At 43.9% G+C, this 21465-nt stretch overlaps 1 protein-coding gene across 1 annotated transcript in view; it reads right to left on the bottom strand.

Annotated features, from left to right (window-relative positions):
* The window catches only part of BMERB1 (bMERB domain containing 1), a 44276-nt gene extending 23023 nt beyond the window's left edge, over window positions 1-21253 (bottom strand). Inside the window, exon 1 of the mRNA XM_063414672.1 lies at window positions 20894-21253. Coding sequence (XP_063270742.1) covers window positions 20894-20999 — 106 coding nt within the window. The 5' untranslated portion in view covers window positions 21000-21253. The remainder of the gene's footprint in view (window positions 1-20893) is intronic.
* Between the last annotated feature and the right edge of the window lie 212 nt (window positions 21254-21465).

Below are 21465 nucleotides of genomic sequence, written 5' to 3'. Positions count from 1 at the left end.
AAAAACGCAAGCAAGGCAGCAGCAGTTTGAAAGTGGAGGGAAATCAATCTAGAAAGCACGAGATATTAACTCACAGCCTGTCTGCACAGCCTGAGCTGAGGCTGGGGCAGGGAACAGAGCCCAGGTGAGGACAGTGGCCCTGCAGGGGCCAGCTCAGGGCTCCCCCCTCACCCCCAGCACTGAGATCCTACAAATCCCCAATCCCTCTGGGGCTCAGCACCTCTTCTGCCACTGTGGGTGACTGCCCCACCCGGCAGCAGCTGTGCTGAGGGATAATGAATTATTTGTCATCAAATGGTTTGAGCTCTGGGATGGGAACCACTGGGGAAGATGACGTTAACATTATTGAGCCTTTAAGTAAAGCTCTAACTCTGTCCCAGTGAGCAATGACAGCTCTAGAGCTTTGAGATGTGATTCAGAACAGCTTCACACAGAAGTCTCTTACATTTTCAAAAAAGAAAGAATGAACATTTCATTGTATTTAAAGCAGGTATGCAGTAGTCAACTATTTTTTAGCACATATTCAGGTTTTTTTCCAGTAATGAGACAAAATTCATAAAGCAAAAGTGAAGTCAACACTGAGATTAGTCACAACAAGAGAGGATGAAACTATTCTGTCTGTTCTGCAACCTCCAGGATAATTTTCAGTGACAAAGAAACAAGTAAAATGATATTACTGTATGCATTAAAATAATTACTACAGGGAAATAAAATTATCAAGCTATTACATATAGTGAGAGGGACGGAAGAGGTAAACCTGAAATTATTTATGCATAATTTTGCTTCAATTTAGATGCAGACTGGTATAGTTAAACTGGGTATTAATGATCACACTTCATCCTCAGTGTGCCAGACAGAAATAGAACAGTGGCTAGCTGTGTTTAAAAGCAACAAAAAAATAAATAGCCTATTAAGTCAGTAAGTGCAAAGAAAACTTTACAAGCAGCCTGAATTGACACCACGAGAAATGGGAGGAGGCCTCACACCTGGTGTCAGGAGTTTCAGAGCAGCTGCTGGGGGATGCTGTAATTAATTAATTATCAGAAAAGCTCCTGCTGCTGTCACTCGGTGCCACCACCTCGGGACGGGCTCCCTGTGCTCTGCAGCCATTTCAGTGCCATTTGGGGCTGTTATTGTCACTGCACAGCCAGAGGGACAGCAAGGGAGGTGTTTCAGTAACCCCAGGGGTCCCAAATCTCTGCTGCAGGAACCCCAGCGATGTCAGGGGTTCGATGTTGTCATGGCAGGATTTGGGATGGCAGAAGAACAACGACACAGACTCTCCATTCTCAGCAGGCAAAGAGCAATCTTTATTTGTTCACCATCCTTTCTTAGACATTTCAGAGAAAAGAGAAATGATTGGACACTCAGAACACCACCCCTCAAACGCACTTACGAATAAACAACAAGTTGCAAAAACACCATTTGCAAGGACAAATAACAACACCCATGGAAGCTGGCTTTACCTTCAAGGATGATGCTGTCACCCTCCTCACAACTTCTCAGGCCAGTGTGACCAAGTTATGTGACTTGGATTCCCTCAGGATCTGCCTCTGCCTGATTTCTCCCTCTGATCAGGATTTCAGCACCCATGGTTCCTGTGGTGGCAGGAACACCTGGGGCACTGCAGGTGACTGCAGCCCGCAGGCACAGGGGCACAGGGAGCAGTGCCTGGGGATGCTCAGCCAGTGCAGGTCTGCTGGGGCAGGAGCCTTCTCAGGACACTCCATCCTTTTCTCATTTCTGGCTCTGCTGCTGTTGGAAACCCTCAGCCCCAAGAGCCACCCCAGTCATTCAGTAAGAGGTGAGCTCCAGCACAGGTAATGCCCAGCTCTCTGCCCTTCTCTTTCTCAGCTCTGCCATGGGTGAGCCATCCCAAATGACACTCACTTTGTCCAGACTGCTGAGAGCTCTGCAAAGGATGGTGGCACAGGGCAGCTGCAGGACTCCTCTGATGTGGGTAGCACTCAGCAGCAAACCTGCTCTGCAGCACACTCAACTGGGTGGACAAATGGTACTCCAGTTTATGTTACAATTATTATATTATTATTATCTATTACAATTCTATATATTATATATAATTATATAATTATATTATTATATTATTGTTATATTGCTATATTATTATTCTATATTATTCTAATAAAACAATTATTTTAGGTCACTGTTCTGGACTGGACTTAAATTGAGCAATTTGAGGCCTACTTCCACTCCCTTAACCTGTCCAATGATAAGCTAATCCTTGTTAAGAAAATGTTAATTGATAAGTTTTGTTCCAAATCTGGGTCAGCACTTTTGGGGCTTTTTCAATAATTTATAGGTGAAATTCTTGAGCTGATCCTTTTTCACTGAAGTATATCAAGTGCTAATAGAGAAGAGTGCAGCCAGTAAACTCTTAATGCTCCTTCACAGATCAAAATCAAGACTCTCAAGACCACTATTAGTTGATGAGACAGCAGAAGTAAGCAGGAGGCACAGGTCAGAAATGGATGAAGAGAGAACCAGCTAGTGCCACTTAAAACCAGCATGCTTGGTGGCAATTTAAATAGTTCATAATGCAGAAAAAATATATTGTGTAGTTCAAAATATTCCAGATAAAACTATGTTCATGTGAAAAGGATCAGATTATTCCTGTAGTTTGTCACTACAATGTCACCTGGAGGCATGAATAGCCAGCCTTGCAGCCAGGCCTTTTACTAAACCTTTTGTTGTTGCGTCAGAGTTGATTTTTTTTCTTTTTTCTGTTAGATTTAATCCTTCTGGTGTAGGATGCAGTGGCCAATAACTAACCTGTGTAGGGAAAACTACATTTAATTGCTTATTTCTAACCTAGCCTGCTGCAGCATTCCATTACTGTGAATCCTAACAATGATTACATTTGGCATGTGTGTGGCACGGTATTTATTCAATGCTTTCTGATGGAATTACCATATAAATACAATACAAACAGCTGCAATGTGCTTTGTTCCTGGATTGCCTGGGAGGCTGCAGCCTTGTGCAGTTTAAAATGGGTAGATGGGGGAAAGGAGAAAAGGGGCAGCAGCAGTGCAGTGAGCTGATTGTTGTGGAGGTGAGCACATCCCACACTGCTGCTTTCACTGCCTGGCTCAGGGCAGGGTCTGGCTTTGGGAAACATCCCAGGGATGTCCCCATCCTGCTGCAGAAACACCCACAGTCCGTGTCAGGGCTTCTTTCAGAAATGCTGTCATCTCCTGGTTTCCCTCAGGGCAAGCTCTTCCCTCTGCTTGTCCATTTGTTCTCCTGTTTCATCTCTTGCACCAAGAACGGGCTGGTGATGGCACCAAGTTCAGGCAAAGCTGGGAGGGGGCTGCTGCTGCACCAAGCCTCAGTGAGCAGCTAACAGGCTGCACTGAGGCAGCAGCAGCACAAACACAATCCCTAAAGACAACAGGAGTGTGCAGAGGCTGTTCCTGGAGGAGCAAAAAGCTGATGTGCTGCTCCAGTCACAGTCAGATGTGCAAAAGTTCTCGGAATCCCTTTGCTTCCACTGCTGTCAATGGCACTGAATGCTGGAGATAACACAGCTGAATTTTGCTTCCAGCAGGAAGCTGATTTTTTTTCCCCCTTCTTATTGTGCCTGTTATAATTTTTGAATCCCTATTGGTACTTCTCCGTGAATGGAGCAACGCATTTAAGTTTGGGGATCTCTTGCACATAGAACCATGCAGTGCACTTTGGGCTGACACAAGGAGCACATCTCCTTCAGGTGGCCAGAGGTGCTTTGTCCCTGCAAGCAGAGGTAGCCAAAACTTTCAGACAAAACTGTGTCTGCTGTAAAATGCCAGAGAAGTGGCATTCAGAGTATTTGGGGGATAACACATTGGATTCAGGATATTTACTATAAAGTCAAAAAGAATCCCTCTGTGCAAAGACCCTTGTTTCCTTTCAGTGCATGAGGATCCAGAACAACCTTGCACTTCTGGAAATGTTAAATTCCAAAAATAATCAGAAGCTTCAACTGCAGTGCAGCTCCCAGGTACACAGGGGGTAACCTTAGAGCCCTGAGATATTGGCATGAACCAGGCATCAAAGCTTCAAATATTTTTGCCAGACAGCAGGGCACCCAGAAATCCCAAAGGTGTTTTTTTCACATGCTGCAGGTCTCAGTGCAAAGCTCTGGGCTGGCAGAGTCCCCTTACAGCTTGGCTGTGCAGCAGGCAGCTGTGAAAGCTGGCAGCTCTGGGGATCCTCTTTGGCAGCAAGGAGCCAGAGACGCCTGCTGAAAGCTGATTAAACACCAGGATCTCTGGAAGTGTCATGGTCATCAAATATCCCTGCTTCTCATTTGGAGAAGGAGAAAAAGCAGTGGGGGATTTATCTGGTTCTTGGGGAACTGTGGTGCATCTTTGCTTGCAGCAAAGCTGGAGCACAAAGCCCTGGCCACGCCAGCTCTGTGCTGGGTAAAGATCACTCATGCTCTGGGACAGACTGCTGGACTTGAGCAGTCCCTTGCACCTGGTCCATTCTGCACCTCCTCAGGCAAGAGATCAGAATTTCATGTCTGTAGAGGGACATGTGTGATTAATTTTTTTCTCTATTCATCCACCTCTGCTCATTCAAAACCCAACACAGATCATTCTGTTTGCCACATCATTTCCTCCACAAGAACTACTAAATCATCTGCTGTGACTGGTGATGGCTCTGTCCATCCTTCAGCTGTGGTCTGGGTATAAAAGCAGAATTATAACATTGGGATTTATTTTGTCCAGGTCATGAATACTTTCTTATTTTTTCATTATCACAGATTTACACCCTGTGACAATTAAAAGATTATTTTTACATCCTTTCAAACGTAAGTTTCTATTTCCAAAGTATTTCACTCACACTCTACCATATGACCCCATTTTAAAATTAGGTGAGCAGAGAATGTAAAAAGCACTGTGTGCAATTGCCCACTGCACTTCCAGCATCACTGCCCTGTCTGTTCCACATCTAAGAGCCTCTGGTTACAAAAAGATTCTTTTAGTTGCTTATCCTGTATGTTCTTGTTCTTATCTCCAAGCTTTGACCCTTTATTTTTTATTATTTATCTTTGCAAGAAAGCCTGTTGGCAGCAGCCTATTCTTTCCCATTTCAGCCTTTTGTATGCTTGTTCTCAGAGATTTCTCTTGAAATCCAAACCCCAGATTCACAGTGGTGAATGTTAACTCCTTCCTCTAACTCTGAAAGTCCTTTTGGCTCCTGTGGTATTACACTCAAAGAACAGCACACAATACCTGCTGTCACATCTGATGGAAGTGCCTGCAGATGCCCACTGCCCAAATAAGATTCTCAGTTGTTTTTCATCTTTTATGCTTCTGTAGAACAAGTTGCATTGCACTGAATACAGCTGGTTTAAAAACGGAACCTGAAAGAGATCCTGCTTTGAGTTTTCTCACTGAACTACATATCCCCAAGCAGAAACAGACAGTCAGGGGTAACAGTGATTGCTAATTAAGGATGGTCTTCAGTACTTTGCTAACTAGAAGTTTTACAGTTAAATGATGGTTCCAACTTTCTAATTTAGGGACAGTTTTCTGCCCTTGCTCCCTATTTAAATATATATACCAGCACAAATCCATAATGATAAGATCCATAAAGACCTTACCTCTTTAAAAAAGCATCAATTAAAGTCTTGTTTGTTATCCTGTAAAATTTATAAGCAGTAATTATTCTTGGCTTCTTTTTTGTCAGTTTATGACAGTTTCAGTTTCCTAAGTGGGTAATTATGCAACCCTTTAATCTTACACTTCCCCCAGGAAATAAAGGTCTCTAGTCTTAAGAAACTGCTCTTTGCAAAGAAAGCTTTGGTTGCAATGGTATCCTGAATAAAACAGCTCACCTGGCAAGAGCTGTTCATCCTGCCTTGACAGTAAGGATCCTGTGAATCACCACCAGGCTGGAGTTCTTGTGGAAATTTAATGTCATGCATAGGACTTAATGTGACATTCAGACTCCACTGAACCTCAAAATCTATACTGCTAGCCTATATTTGGGTTATAAATTCCATTTGTTCTACCTTGAACTTAAGATTTCAGCACTCTCCTGGCTTCTGATGCTGTCAGCTTTGTGGCACTCATCTGCTTGTGGTGGTGGAGACAGGTCCTGTGAACAGGCTCAGGAATTTTGTGTATCTGCAGGCACAGCAGGGCAGACTCAGGGAGCAGAGAAGATTAACTGGACCATTATCTGGGGCTTTACTCATTAAGATGGGATTTAGCTGTTTGGGGTCCAGTGTCCTCTGCAGACAGACTCTGCCCTACAAAGGCTGCAGACTCTTTCTCCATGCAGGAAGTCCCAAGGATCCATCCTGTCAAATTAAACTATCCCTTCAACAGAGTGCTCCAGCTCTGCTGTTCCTCCCTCTGGATCTAAGGGTGCCTGTGTGTGCAAGGAACTGCTCAGTACAGAGGGACAATTGGCTACTTAATTATCTGTAACTACAATCAGCTCTAGCTGTAAGTCTGTGTTTGATTTGGTGCTGGTTTGCAGCAGTATCAGTATGATTTTCATGGTGGTGCTTTCTGCTGCTGGGAGTTCTACTCGTTTTCTCTATTTTTATGTCTTGATTGGTGACTCACAATACTCTGGATACTCTGGGAGGACTTTTCCTCAGTAGTACCCTCTCTTGTAGCAGTTTAAGAGCTAATACAAAACCAAATTTACAGATCAGGACACAGGATTTCAGTACTCCCAGCAGTAAATGACCAAGAACTTAATATTGAACTAAAGTTTCTTTGAAAAGATAAGATAAAAGCAGCTTCCTATTAAAGTCTTCGCATAAACAATGAATAAAAGCCCCAGGCCTGGTTTGATTATGCCATAATATTGTCATAAATACAGATTTTATTCGTGTGATAAAAATTTGCAGGAAGTGCTCCTGATGTACATAAATTCAGGATATGCAGAAGGATGTCCACTGAAATAAATTACATAATGCCACTTACAGGTTGGATCTTGAAAACCCTTAGGGGCTTTGACTCTCCAATTACAGGGCTCAACCTTGCTACTTTGAAGTCAATTCCAAGACTGTCTGGGCAATTTGCATGCCCCAGCCAATTTCCATTTACTCAGTGATAACAAGGTTGCACACATCTCTTCAGCTGGTTAGAGGGCAAACGCATAAATATGAGGAAAACATAACCATGAAAACAGCAAAGGGAGTTGGAATTAATATCTCTTTATAAAAACCTTTTTAAACCCAAGTCCTATTGAATTAAAAATCCCCAGACACATTATTCATGGATTCACACACAATTCTCCACTCAGCTGAAACCAAATCCTCTGTTTTAATATGAGCTGCATCTCTGAGTTGAGGCAGTTTTCAAATATCCAGACTCTAAATTTGGCAGATAGAACTTTTTCTTTTCCTTATGGTGGCTGTGATAAGGTCACAACAGCTTGTGTCTTCAGATGCAGCCTGGCCTGCAAATGACTGCCCAGATAGCTCCTATCACACATTAGACATAAATATTGAGCAGCTCAGCGTGTCTTTACTGGTGCCTCAGGAATCCTGACAGAGTGCAAAAAGGATTTGCTCACATAGAAATTTTTCAGAGCAATTCCAGCACACTGGAGTTGGTGCCACCATTTCAGAGCCCAGCTCTCAGTGCCTGAACTGAGCCACAAACTCTCTCCAAGACAGCTACAGTCCATTTGCAAAATAGCCTGTGGTAGCTCATCCATTTCTGTTGTGCATAAAGAAGGATTAAGTGGGTTTGAGTGGGATTTAAAGAAAAGCTGTCCACATAATTAGGTCTGCAGAGAATTATGACAGACTTCACCAAGTACTATAATTGAATTGTGCAAAAACATTTTCCAGACTTCCTACTGTTATTTCCAGTTTTAAATAAACTCTAGTTTGGGTACCAGTACCACACTCCTTGTTGCCAGATGCTCTGACAACAGGATTTTTCACACATTTGGCTGGTGATTCTAGGTGAGGTGTGAAAAGCAATTTCCCCCAGACCACATTACAGGTCAGACTGGAACTAAGCAACCTAATTTGTCTTGCTGTAACTGAAATAATAGAGTGGCATTTTCCCACCTCTTTCTAGGAGATGTGTATTTCATCAGGGATTCTCCTCCTGACCTAACCAGATGGAAGGGTGCCATCATTATCCCAGCAGGACTAAAACCAGAAACTTCCCCTAATGTTCTGTTCTTCTGCTTTCTTACTCTTCTCTCTGCCCCGACACACAGATCAACAAATAAATAAATCTCTGCATGTGAGACAAATCAGCTGATTTCTCATGATACTGTTTCATATACCACATATCACAGACTTAGAGAAGATTTTCTTAATTACACACCCAGTCTGGAATGTGTTCCATTTAAAATGCTGCCCAGAGGAATTCTCAGTACCAAGGCAACATGTGACCTCATACCTCATATATAAACTCACTCCGTTTTTAAAAATCAATACAAATACAAACACTTGGTGCAAAGCTGGAGGTCTCCTCTGTGAGAATTCACCTTTCTAACAAGGCAGGTGTTAGAAAAAGGAACTTTTTCTTCATCTGAGCCAAAAATTTCATCTCAGTGCACCTCCACATCACAAAGCATGAGATCAAGATTTTTGACATATGCTGAACATACACTTCACCATGAATTAGCCACCACAAATCCAACAGATCAGAATCCTGTGTTTCTGAAGTTGAAATTTCCTACTTATGAATTAAATATAAGCCTAAGAAGAGCTAGAAACAAATTATTCTTTTAGTGATGCCACCAGCGTGAAATCTGTTGGTTTTTAAAATGAATTAAGCTAAATTGCTTCCTTTTTCCTTCCTCCTTCCCCCTCAGGTAATTTTTCCTATTTGATTCTCTGGCTTTACAATGAGATTTTCCTATTTCATTTGGTGTTTATCTCCCCTGTTGCTATATGAAAACTTGCAACCAGCAAAGAAAATAATACTGGCTGTATTCAGGAAGTGTTATCAGATAGAATGAATACACAAAACACACCCATATAACTTGTCTCAGACCACTGTTCCTACTGTAACTTCTACAGGATTAAATAATGAATTTACCTTTTGTTTGCAGTTTTAAGCTCTGTGTACTAATTCTTACATTTAATGGGAAATTATTTGTAAAAAGGAAAATATAAGCTCCATTTAATTATTTCCTCAGCACTCATTATGCAAAGTTAATGACCTTCTGGATTAAGTAAGCCTTTAGTGATGAATCTCATTTTTACAAGCCTTTATCTGAATTGATTATCTTTGACCTAATTTTGTTGGTGCAGACTGGGGTATAAAACAATGCTCAAGTACTGCTATAAACAGTTCATGCTATTTTATTTGCATCTCGTTGCACATTTTTCAGTTTGTTTGCAATATTGATTCATTGAGAAAGACACACATCTCAAAACAGCCACCTCCCATGCTGCTTGTTTCTTTATTTCACTCAGCAGCAAACACCCATTTATCCCAACCAGCATCTGATAAAGCCCTGGGTCAGCCCACAAAAATGTCATTGCCATCCAGGCTTCTTGGCTAGCACACAGAAAACTCCCCACTGTTATTAGGGGAGGACGTTCCACAGGACCTGGAACCTGATGAGAATCCTGATCATTTGTTCCAGCAGACAGAAAATGGTTTCTAGCTTGGATATTTTGTCTTTCTACCACTCCAGAAAGAGGAAACCTGGGACAATCATTAAAAGGATATTCCAGGAGATGGGATCCTGTTCCCTGCTCCTTGTATATTTTGCTGCACTGCAAAGGGCAGTGGATGACCTCCTTATGAACACACAGATTACTGCCTTACATCTAAGAAATGTCTCTTTTCCCTCGTGCAGAGTGAATGCAAACATGCTACAAGGACAATATTCCCTTTGCTGTAAATATCTATATATGTGGAGGACTCACAGGAGACAGTTTTTTCTTTCTTGCCACACAGTGATGTAACACCTTGCCAGCATGAAAACAGTTAATCAGATTTACTCTGTTGTGGCTAACCACAGTATTTCAAAACAATAAAATTAAGTGCTATGATTTTCTCCACTCCAAGAATATTTTTACAAAGATATTTTATGTCCAGACTATTCTACATAAAAGGCAAACTCCATAAAATTTCTCTGTAAGTACTGAGGAAAAAACTCACATCAGCTACTATGAAATTATGGAATGACTGCAACAACAACAACAAAAAGTAGGAAGTTGCTTGAAAAAAATGCTTTGCCTGGCTAAGATTGACGTTGGAAGAGCTCTTGTACATGCTCCTTGTTTCTGATAGGGAATTATCCTGAAATTTCAGCTCCCTTGCAGGATATCTCTGCTGAACAGACACGACTTGGACCACACAAGCTGGGAAAGCTTTTTATGCACTGGGTGAGGGCTGTGCAGCCCACAGATCCCTGCAGCTTTGCATGCACACACCCTGGAGCAGGACAGCTGTGGTTTGAGTCATAGCTGTGGCTTTTTCTTTGAATGAACATAGGAGATGAGGCAGAAAGCTGCAGTAAAGACAGGGGGAATCAAGGGGAGGGATGAATTAAACTCAGTCATTCTAGCACACTCTGCCTGTATATCAAAGACAGGATTGAACACAGGGGAAAATGCTGCTGGAGCCAGTGCAAGAGCTGGCACCCATCCTGATCAGGGAGTACATGGAAATAGTTTCATAACATGTAAACCTTCAAATAGGCTTTAATATTCACCTCCTCCCCAAATTATTGTCCTAGTACCACTGTTACATCCCTCTTGAATACTTTTTTCACTTTATCAACAAAGAAATAAAGAGGGCCACACTGGTCACTGGCTGCCTCCAGGAACCTCACAGCACAAGCAGCAGGCATTTGTCCTCGCTCCAGTGACCTCCAGTGCCTCAAGGCAGAGAAAATAACATCCCAAAACTAAACTGCATTAGTTACCTCTTTTTAGAGGTCTCTTCTGGGAGAACAGGCACTAGTCTCCTAGTAGTTCTCCAGTTATTTAAAGAGAATGCCAAAGAGTCAGGAGCTGCAAGTCCCAAAGTACCCAGCTCTTGGTATCTGCTCATGAATGCTTTCACACAGGGTGGGGGGTGTGCAGGACAGAGGAACAGACCAAGTGCTCAAAATAATCTTTTATTTTTCAAGATGAACCCGTGTGAGATGAAAACTTGCTTGACATTTAAATAAAGCACCATGCTGACAATGCAGCTGCTGTTGGATTTCCACACCCCTTTCACCTTTTCCCAGGATGCTGTGAATTGAAAATACAACCTTGTGCACTTCCAGCAGCAGTTTGTCCTTCAGAGAAGGAGGAGGACATACAGCTGTGTGCAGCCTGGTGGGGAAGTCTGCACAGAGGATGTGATCTTACAGCTCTTTCTATGAAAAAATGGATCCAAAGCAGGACACAAAAAATGAGGGAAAATTGCCTTTGAAGGTCGACCCAGAAGCCCTCATTGTCAGTTTTATTCAGTGGCACTGGGTTAGAGCTTTATCTGTAAGGAGCTATTTTAGTCTGGCTCAGGAGAGCTGCCAGGAGTCAGGAAGGCTCTGGAAGGGGTTTCTGTGCCCAGCCCTGCATGAGGCTGAGCACGACCAGGAGGCTGGAAATAGAAACTGGAAATAGAAACTGGAACAGCTCCTTGCTGTGGTGGGCACCTTCCCTCGCGTGGAGCTCCCACTGAAATCACTGCACATTCCCATCTGCAGCAAGACTGAGTCTAAGGCACACTCCAAGGAAAGCAGTTCATGCTACATCATTTCATTTTATGTCTTAGAGATTTACAAAGCAGTATTAAGAAACACACATTGCTTGTTCATTTACTTCTGTCATTTTGCTCAGTGGTCAAAGGAAACAGCCTGTGGATTTCCATTTTATTCCTCACCAGAGTCAGATTCTGATCCTGTAATACTAACAAAAAGCTTCAGCATTTGTGTTTCAAATGCTATAAAAGTGCCAGCCACAGCTGATGTTCAGGGAATTAAAACTTATTTAATTTGGTATTTTTAAAAGATTTTTTCTATATATGTGAACTTTTTTATAATTCCAAAACACAAAGTCAACAAAATGTTCACCCTCAAAGAGTCTTGTAAGACCTCTTTAGGAATAAATATATGAGTTGATAAAGAGCAGCATATGTGCAAGTGAAATAATAGTAAAATGGCCACTGACCTTTCAAGATTTCACACCTTTGGGACATTCTCCTATGAAATTATCTGACTGCATACCAGAGAGCTTGTTTCTCTGTCTCTACCCACTCTGTGATGTGATTCTCTAATAACACAGTTTTCTAATAATGATCAAAACATCTTATCAGCAGCTGGTAGGTAATTTTAGGTAACCTTAAAACCACTAGGTAATTATTATAAACATATGAGTCCAATCCAGTAAAGACTAAAACTGATTCTGGTACAGAGAACTGCTTCAGACAGTAAAGAAACTGGTTCACATAACAGATTCCCACTTCAGCAAGTAAATAAATATTGAGAAAATGCTCCTCAGAAGCCAAGGAAAAAAAGATGTTTCTCATTTGATGGGACAAGTAATATCCTGAGAGGATGAATGTTGGTATTCTTAAGGCCATGGGCACACAATGTGTGCAGTCTGACAGCAGAGTGGGAGGTCAGGCAGCAGAGAATCATACTGGGGTCTTGTTCTCCAGTGTATGAGGCACACAATATCTGCAAGGAGCCACAGGCAAAAGCTGTGTCCTTCCTTAGAGATCAAACAGCCAGAGCCAGCAGAGCCAAAACCATCTGGTTCTTTCTCAGTGAATTCTGAGGTGAAACAGCACAGGGCTCTTCAGCTCACACAAATGACAGCTGGCAAAGAAATGTTTTGTACTTGCCTTTCATCTGTGGATGTGGAGTCATTCTCTAGCAAGCTCTGTTTTCACCAAGGAAATTGCTTCTGCATACTGACTTTTGATTCCTTTTTCTTTAAACACACTAATACTTTCTTCCTCACAAGTGGCCCTGGGCAGCTGCGAGTTTGAGCTGACTGAGGTCTCAGAGGTGAAGAAATGAAGACAATTCAAGCAGAGCCTTATCTACATCTGAGACAAATGGATAGCTGGCTGTCACCTTCTCTTTGCATACGAGAAAGAAAGAAATTTCATAATTGCAGGATGTTTCAGCCCTTGCCAAGGCAGAGACAAATGGATCTTGATTTTACTGGCTTTCAAAACACCAAGGCTTGCCCTTCCCTATCACACCCCACACACTGTCTATGCCACAGAGAACTACCAGCCTGAAGGAAAATGTGTGCCTCAGAACCTGCCAAACTGCAGGAACTTCAATCCCCTCCCAGGCACAGAGGAAGCTGTATGGGAATCCATGGGAGAGGATGAGAGGAGAGAAACTACAGATTGGATAAGGAGGGTGGGGACAGAAATGCATAACTGAATTTCTGTCACTTGCTTTTGTGTGAAAAAGGATAATTTGAGGAGCAGCCTCTCGCTGTAGGGGCTCCAATGTGTTTCCTAATGATTCACTGCTCAGAGCCAGGAGATTGAAGTGCCACTACCCTGCCAGTGCAAATGGTTCTCCAGGGAGCAAATGCTCATCCCTGCCTGCCACAGGGCAAGGGAGGGCAGAGACACCAAACCCCCGGGGCACAGATGCCCAGGGGAGTCCTCACGGCAGGGACACAGCCCCAGGGTCCCTCCCCAGGGTTTTCTGGAGAGAATCAAGGTGGACAGGGCTCCAGGAGATGGAGGCACAGAGTCTGGGCCAGTTTTGCTTTTACTGAAATCAGTGAGGAAATTTCCATTCATGTCAGTGAAGCCAGGACTGTGTTTTGTGTCAATGAGGCTTCTCCATCCTTTCCCAGGGAGGGTAAGTCACTGTCTTGCTCTTCTGGCTTCAACACCAAAAACTAAAACTCAGTTTGGCCTCCTGGACTGAAAGGACAGAAGTGGTAGAACTGACTGGTGATTCCTTTCCTGGTTTTGGAGTTGTTTTCCACGAAAGATGAAAAAAATTAACTAAAAGTGAAGGTTTGGGTGGTGGAAGGATTCAGGGCAATAAAAAGATCCTTAAATACTGCTGATATTCTTACAATAACAAATTACCTCGAATTTTGGTAGCATTTGCAATCATTAGGCTTTTGCAATGAGCAGCTTGTGTCACTGGAAATCATTCATCCTCATTCAGTGACAAACTCTCTTAAAATTATTTTCTCAGATATTTTACCCTTTATGAGCTGACAAAATGGTGATAATTCATGTTTCATTGCTGATCTTGAAGGGCAACTAACATAATTTATCCAAGGGTGCTCCTCCTGATTTCTCATAGTTTGCCCTCCAAGCATACATTTTTCATCTCTGAGTTTTGAATCCATTTATACTGTGCCTTTTAAGTAGGCAGGCAGCAGAACATGTTCCATGGAAATAAATTAGCATTATTTATTGTCTCTGGGTCTATTTTACTAAGTAAGATTTCTATGAAAATGGAACATATTTGGCTACAGAAGAAAAGCCCTCTGGGAATAAGGATTAAAGAGTGCTGAGTTCTAAACTTTCTTGTGCTCAGTAACTACAAGAAAACTCTAGAAACCTCACACACGATACACAGCACTTTGCAGTGCATGTCCAATCCCAAATGTGAGTTTTTATTCCTGTTTTATAACTCACCCTTGAGGCAGACATACACACATTCTCACAAGTGGTTTCTCTGATGAAAAAACATGACATGTAACAAGACATCAGTTATCAAACACAGCAAAAAAAATTACACAGACTGAGTCCATAATCCCACAGGCTACCAACAGCAAGGACGGTTTTCCGTAGTTCAAAGTGTCCTACTTTCCAAATCGAATGCATTTTTTCTTTAAAATAAGTTTAAAGGAAATGAGAAAATTCATGAGCAACAGTCCCAAATATGACACTTTAGGTTCATCTATGACTTTTTCGGCAATGGCTGTTGACTCTGGTTTGCCTATAAACACGTGAAGTGTTCATTTCCTGCTTGGCACACACTGTGGGGCAGAGTTTTGGAAGTCATTAACCCTCAGATTTACAGGTGGGAGAAATGTCTTTGCTGAGACATGTGAGTAGATATGCAGCAGTAAGATCTTGATCCATAATAACCAACATATTTTTGCAAAATAGCCCCTATCAGAATTACTCAGAACCACAGAATGGGTCAGGTTGGTAGGTGTAGCCCTGGTTTCATGTCTGAGATGTTTTGGTTTGTGAAATTTCTTTCCCAGACGATTTGCTGTAAACAAAAAGAAATGTTTTGTTAACTATATTTATGTTATTCATTCCTTTTAGAGGAGGGACTTCTTGGTGGCCCTCTGGCTTGAACAATGTGGTTGAAGAGGTGTTAACTTTGACCATCCAAGCATACTGGTCTCTGTAAATAGTGTATAAAGAAACAACTTTTTGGATAAATGCCTTTTCTCTAGCCTTCTGAAGATTCCCCGAGTCTCTGTGGTTCATTGTGTCTTACAGTGACAGGCAGGGACCACAGTGGCTCCCACCTCCCTGCTCAGGCAGGGTCATTCCAGAGCACACGGCACAGGGTTGTGTCCAGACTGCCCTGGAGTATCTGCAGCAAGGAAGGCTCCCCAGCCTCTCTGCACAGTCTGTCCCAGTGCTCACAGGGAAGAAGTTCTCCTCGTGTTCAGGTGGAACTTGCTGGGCATCAGCTCCTGCCCGTTCCTGCTGTGCCATTGCTGGGCCGCAGGGAGCAGGGCCCGTCCTTGCTCTGAGCCCTCCCTGCTCACACAGACAGACAGGGACAGACAGACAGGGACAGACAGGGACAGACAGCCTCTCCTCTGGAGCCTGAGCAGCCCCAGCTCCCTCAGCCTTTCCTTGCTCCTCTCAGCCCCTTTGGCTTTGGTTAGATTGGGATGGATTTGGTTGTCCAGAACCTTGGGACAAGTTGGGCTGTAAGTGAGCTGCACTTTTTTGTTGAGAAACCCTGGACAAACGTAGCCAGACAAAAAAAGTGAAGGAAGGGCAAAACTCATGAAATATTGTAGGGAGACTATGGGAGCAAGGGTAGGCCATTAACTGATACATTTCTATTCTGTGGCCCTGAGACACCCACATAAAGTATCACCTGGAAGAAGCTGCTTTAAGAGTCACAGTTCCCCCCACTGCTGACCAATTTTAGTAGTAATGCACTCTGAGGCACTAAAATATTTCCAGTTCTCCCTTTTCCTTCTTTGTCTCAGTAGCTGCCTGGAGCAACTGGCTGTGGGAGGGGGAATTAGAAAAATGAGACAATGTGTATAATAGTATAAACTGGATTAGTCTCACTCTGTCAGTCATTCTCTGGGCTCTTTGGGAAGTAAATGGAAACCCAAGCTACAGCTTCCCTTCATGAGCTACAGGGGATGCAGCAATGACCTGGTGGAGGTTATTAAATGGTAGATTTTAGGTACACACTGCTAGCCAAAATCACCACTGACTTAGAAAAACACTAACCTGTGTGGGAGAATTTTCGAGCCCTTTGACTGCCATCAAAGCAGGTGAGGTTTACAACTGTTCTACAGAAAACAGCCTCAATCCTGTCTAGAAAACCCTTTCTGATTTTCAGTGTGGGAGTTCTGTCTTGGCTCCACGGATCATTCATGGCTGCTTTTCCTCTTGAAGTACAATACGAATATGCTAACATTAAAAATAATGAACAAGGTAATAATCTAGAGCTGGCAGCATCTTTCAAATCAGATGTTTTTGCTGATGACAATGTTTTGTCTAATTTTTTAAAAAGGTCTAGGGTTGACTATTAATGTTTTATTGTCACTTTCAATTTTTTGGTCACTCTCTTTTCAAAAATTTTACTCCGTTGTGGGTTTGCTTTGTTGTTTTTTTTTTTCTTTAATGGAGACATGGAAAGAATATTAATTACATTCTCTGTTTGAAGCCCATGCTCAGATGTTCACAAAGCTAGCATTCTTGCTGTTTCTGTAAAAAGAAGCATAACTGTGTATATCCTTCAATTAGCTTCTTTCCCACCTATTTAACAGATGACCTGAATACGGCTAATTCCTTTTGTGTCTTTTATCTGCAATAGATACAATTAACAATTGTGGGGAATTTACGGTAACACAAGGGCATGACTGTGAAAGAACAGCAGTGGTGGTTGGGTCATATAAATTCTTTTTGTGCCTCTGAAACTTTATTTTTCTTTCCTCTTTTTTTTTCTTTTTTAAATCAGAGTGGAAACATGATGAGCTTGGGGAACAGTGTTATGAGAGTATGACAGACAGGGTCATACTGCATCCCTGCCTGACTGGGGAGGTGTTGAAGTAACAGGAAGTTTTTATGCAAAGCACCAACATGGGTTTGTGGATGTCTGTGCAATATGGAGGGATATTATGAAAGAAGGCCCAAAGGTATTTTGTTTGAATATTTAACTATTAAATGACGGAAACAAAATATTAAATAGCCCGTGTTTTCAGTGCTCAGCAGCATGTAAATACAAACAAGAGTCTTTGTGGCTGAGAAGCTTAGAAAGATTTTGAAGTCAAAGTGAATATGGTGAAAAAAGTTTTCACATGTGTCAGCCCAGGATCTCAGTGAGCCTGGGACCTGTTCTACCTTTCTGCTGTTGGAACAAATCCGAGTGATCTCAGAACCAGATCCACCCCACTGGTGCTGTTCTGGAGTGCTCCCACAGCTCCTTGCCTGGACAGAACCTGTGCTACAACACCCACAGCAAGAAGGGAGAGCAGGCAAAGCCTGTGAAGGCTTCATGCTGCTGCTGAGCGTCATGATGGGAATCTCCTTCAGGGTTACTGAGCTGTAACAGGGCCCCTTTCCCCTATTCTCCACTTTATATTCCAGAATAGTCAGAAAGGTGGATCCCTGCAACACAGGAGTGTGACAGCTCACCTCCAATGCTGAGTTACCTTTCAAATGAAAACAATAAACAAGTTTCATGGTGCACTAAATTGCATCAAAACACAACCTTTGCAGTTTTCTGGCATTTCTGCTTCCTTACGCTGACTCAAGCTGGAGGATTCAGGGTGAATTTTGCATTTAGCTCCAGCCCTCAGACAAACTGCAAGGGACAAAAAGCTCAGCAGAAATGTACCTGAGAAGTGCAGTGTCCAAAAGGAGGGGGAGAAACTGCTTTGTTTCTCTGTGGCTCTTTGCCTGGTGTGCATGCAGTTATTTAATCAGGGCATTATGAGCCTCTGCCAAAGGCAAGACAGATGATTCTAAATGAAGCTGTGCACTCAGTAATAAGGACTGACCAAAGTGCTCCAGTGCTCTGCTTCAGAGCAGGCTCCCCAAATGTTGTAAAAATCATTGACTGGGAAGGCTGTAACCATCATTATATGAGCCTGACAATTCATGAGCTTGTCTTTTACATGCATGCACTAAAAAACAGATGAGTTGCCCTGTACATAGTAAACCACCATTTTTAGTGTTCTCTAGTCCCTGGAAATTCCCTCCTATGTGTGTAAAGAGAAAGGCTTCAGGGACTTGTTAAAGAGACATCTTTAAACAATCTGCATCGTATTTCACTTGCACAGCCACTGGAGATCCTGACACAGTCAGGGCATCAGATCCTCGGCTACTCTGAACCAGCTTAACTCCCCTGACAACCTGAAAGAGGCCATTGCAGGGTAGAAATACGAGTGATGTCCATCCCACTGCTGTGGAGAAACTCATTCTCATTTATAACCAACACCCAGCACTGCTTTCAGCACCACGGACAGAGAGGGTAGCACAGAGCTCCCTTCCCGTCTGACAAAAGAGGAGAAACGGCCTGACTTCCATGACATTCCTCTCCCTGTAAAGGACACAATCAGGATGCACATTCTCTTGTGATAAGACTGCCCTCACATCACCAGGCACTGACAGGGAGCAGCAGGGTTGTACAGATACACAATTTCTGCCTCCAAAGACATCCTGATTTAATGCAACAAATCCTCAGAGTAAAACAGGGAAATTCATATGCAGTAATAAACTTCTGCTTCTGTTAATACTCTTACTGAGCATTTCGTATTTCAAACAATATGCAAATACCACAGGCTAATGATTAACATCAGTAAAAAAGGGGATGGCAGTTTTTCAGCTCTTTCACAGACAGACTGGAGACCACTGTCATCATGCCATGCAATTTAGGATGACTGTAAGGAAGCATTACAGTAAATAGTAAGACCTATTTATTTTAAATCAATGCAAAAGTGTGACCAGAAGTCAGTGTTGGCATTTAAATAGCAAAGATAGGCAGGAATCATCTAAACTAGCTGCTATAAATAGCATTTTCTACAGTATTTAAAGAAAGCTGAAGCCTAAGAGCAAACAAAAGAAATCAATTATTCAAATATATAATCATTTTCTGCTTTTCAAAGAACAGGTCATGGTCTTCAGATTAATTCCTATTCCTATCTAAATTGTTATACACAAATGAATATTCTCATTAAACAGAAAGTAGTGTGCAGAAGGGCAGCTCAGGGCAGAGGCAGGGAGCACACCTGGACTTTGGGTCCTAGTCTTGCCAACAGCCCTGGTGCTGGGCATCGAGCTGTGATTTGGGTGCCAGTTCAATGCTGAGCACAGATTTTTGAGCAGATCAGATCTCCCTCTCAGCCTGCACACCGCTCTTTGCCCAATAGACCACCTTTTGTCCAAAGCTTGCAAGACATAACCTTTCCTGGCACCTCATATACCAGCTTTTATTATTATTATTATTACAAGTGCTGCACTGCACTCAGCTCCCGAGTGCTGGAACAAAACCAGGCACAGTTATGAGAGGGAGAAAAGCACGTCTGCATCCTGCCAGAGAACCTGCAAAACTGTTGCATGTGTCTGACTCAAACCAACTCAGTCAACAGCGATTTCAGTCTTTGATTCCATTTTAGAAAGTGTGGAGATTCTCAGTCCTGAATCTGTGCCAGGCACTGCAACAAAACCAACACTGCAACTGAAGCATTAGTTGGAGAGTTACAGCCTGTCATCAGCATATGGCAGACAATAACACAGCCACGAGAAAATGAAGCTAGAGGTGAAGTTTCATTCAGAACACAGCACTCTGAAAAGTAAACATAGCAGATGCACTGGCTAAAATCTGCTAGCGAGGTGCTGCAAAGCCATGCCATGTTTAAAAGCATCCAGGTGAGACTTCATGATGTACATCAAGAGGTGGAGGGGGAACCAAGGATATCAGCAACCCCAGCACCAGCCAAGCTGAAGGTGTCACAATAGACAGCACACAAAGCTTCTGCTTCTGTGGCCAAATCAAACACTTGATAAAGTCACAAAATATTTTTCTTGATACTGTCTACTACAATTTTTGTGACTAGCTTTTCAAGATCTCTTGCTTCAGTGGTTACCTGGAAAATTATACAGTGTTTGCAGGCTTATTAGGTTGTAAAGAAGACAGTCCTGCCAGCACAAGAATAATAGCTGTATCTTAGAGACAACAAGGTCCCATGGATAACGTGAATTAGAAGTGATTTATCTTTTTAACTACTCTTTCCATCCGCACTTTGGACAGGTTATGTCAATTGTTGCTTCCTGGAAAATTATGGTTTCAAGCAAGCTCTCCCAGCACAGAACGTTTGTTGAGCTCATCAATCCAGTGCAACCACCGAAGGTGTGAATTAAGTGCTGTCTTGCTGCACCCTCTGCCTGAGATAACGAGGGAATAAACTGGCCGTCATCTGTGCTTTCCAAACGTGAAACACGTTAAAGACTACCAATATTTATGAGGATCTCTATATTAAATCCCACCTACGAAACAAGGGGGGACAGCAAACGTCCCGGCGATTCCTCCCGGGCGCCCCGCTCGCGGCTCGGCTTTGACCGTGCCGCAGGAAGGCTGGAGCCCCCTGTGCGCCCCCGGCACTGCCCCTCGCTCAGCACCGGCCTCGGAGGGCGACACGGTCACACGAACCCTCCTCCCGACGAGCCCGCGGTGGCCTCGCCCCGCCACCGGGACCCGGGACCGCCCGGCCGGCCGGACCCGCACCCGCGGCCCCACTCACTTCTGCCCAGCGCCTCCGCCTTCCACTCGGTCTCCTCCACCGCCCCGTAGCGCCGCGTGGGTCTCTCGGCCTCGGCGCTGGCCGAGATGGACCTGCGGAGCTCCATGGCCGCGCTCAGCGCTGCGCGGGGCCGGGCGCTCGGAGCGCGGCGCGGGGCCCGCGGGCGGGGGGCGGGCGGGGGCCCCGGCACATGCTCAGTGCGGGGCCGGGGCGGGGGAGCCGCCGCACAAAGCCGTGTCACAGCTCGCACATGCTGCACGCCGCCCCGCCCGCCCGGCCGGCCTCCGCTCGGCTGGGCACTGCCCGCCCCGCCGTGCTGCCCGCGGCTCCGCGGCTCGCTGCTGTGCCGCTGCCCAGCCCTGCCCCGCCCTGCTCATCCCTGCCCTGCTCATCCCTGCCCTGCCCCGTCCTGCCTCCCTCAGTCCCGTCCTGCCTCCCTCAGTCCCGTCCTGCCTCCCTCAGTCCCGTCCTGCCTCCCTCAGTCCCGTCCTGCCTCCCTCAGTCCCGTCCTGCCCTGCCCTGCCCTGCCCTGACACATCCAGCCTCGCTCAGCCCCATCCAGCCCTGCCCAG

Source organism: Prinia subflava, chromosome 17 (assembly GCF_021018805.1).
Source record: "Prinia subflava isolate CZ2003 ecotype Zambia chromosome 17, Cam_Psub_1.2, whole genome shotgun sequence".
Classification (NCBI taxonomy): Eukaryota; Metazoa; Chordata; class Aves; order Passeriformes; family Cisticolidae; genus Prinia; species Prinia subflava.
The sequence above is the reverse complement of the archived record's forward strand: the minus strand, read 5'-3'. Positions and strand labels throughout refer to the sequence as shown.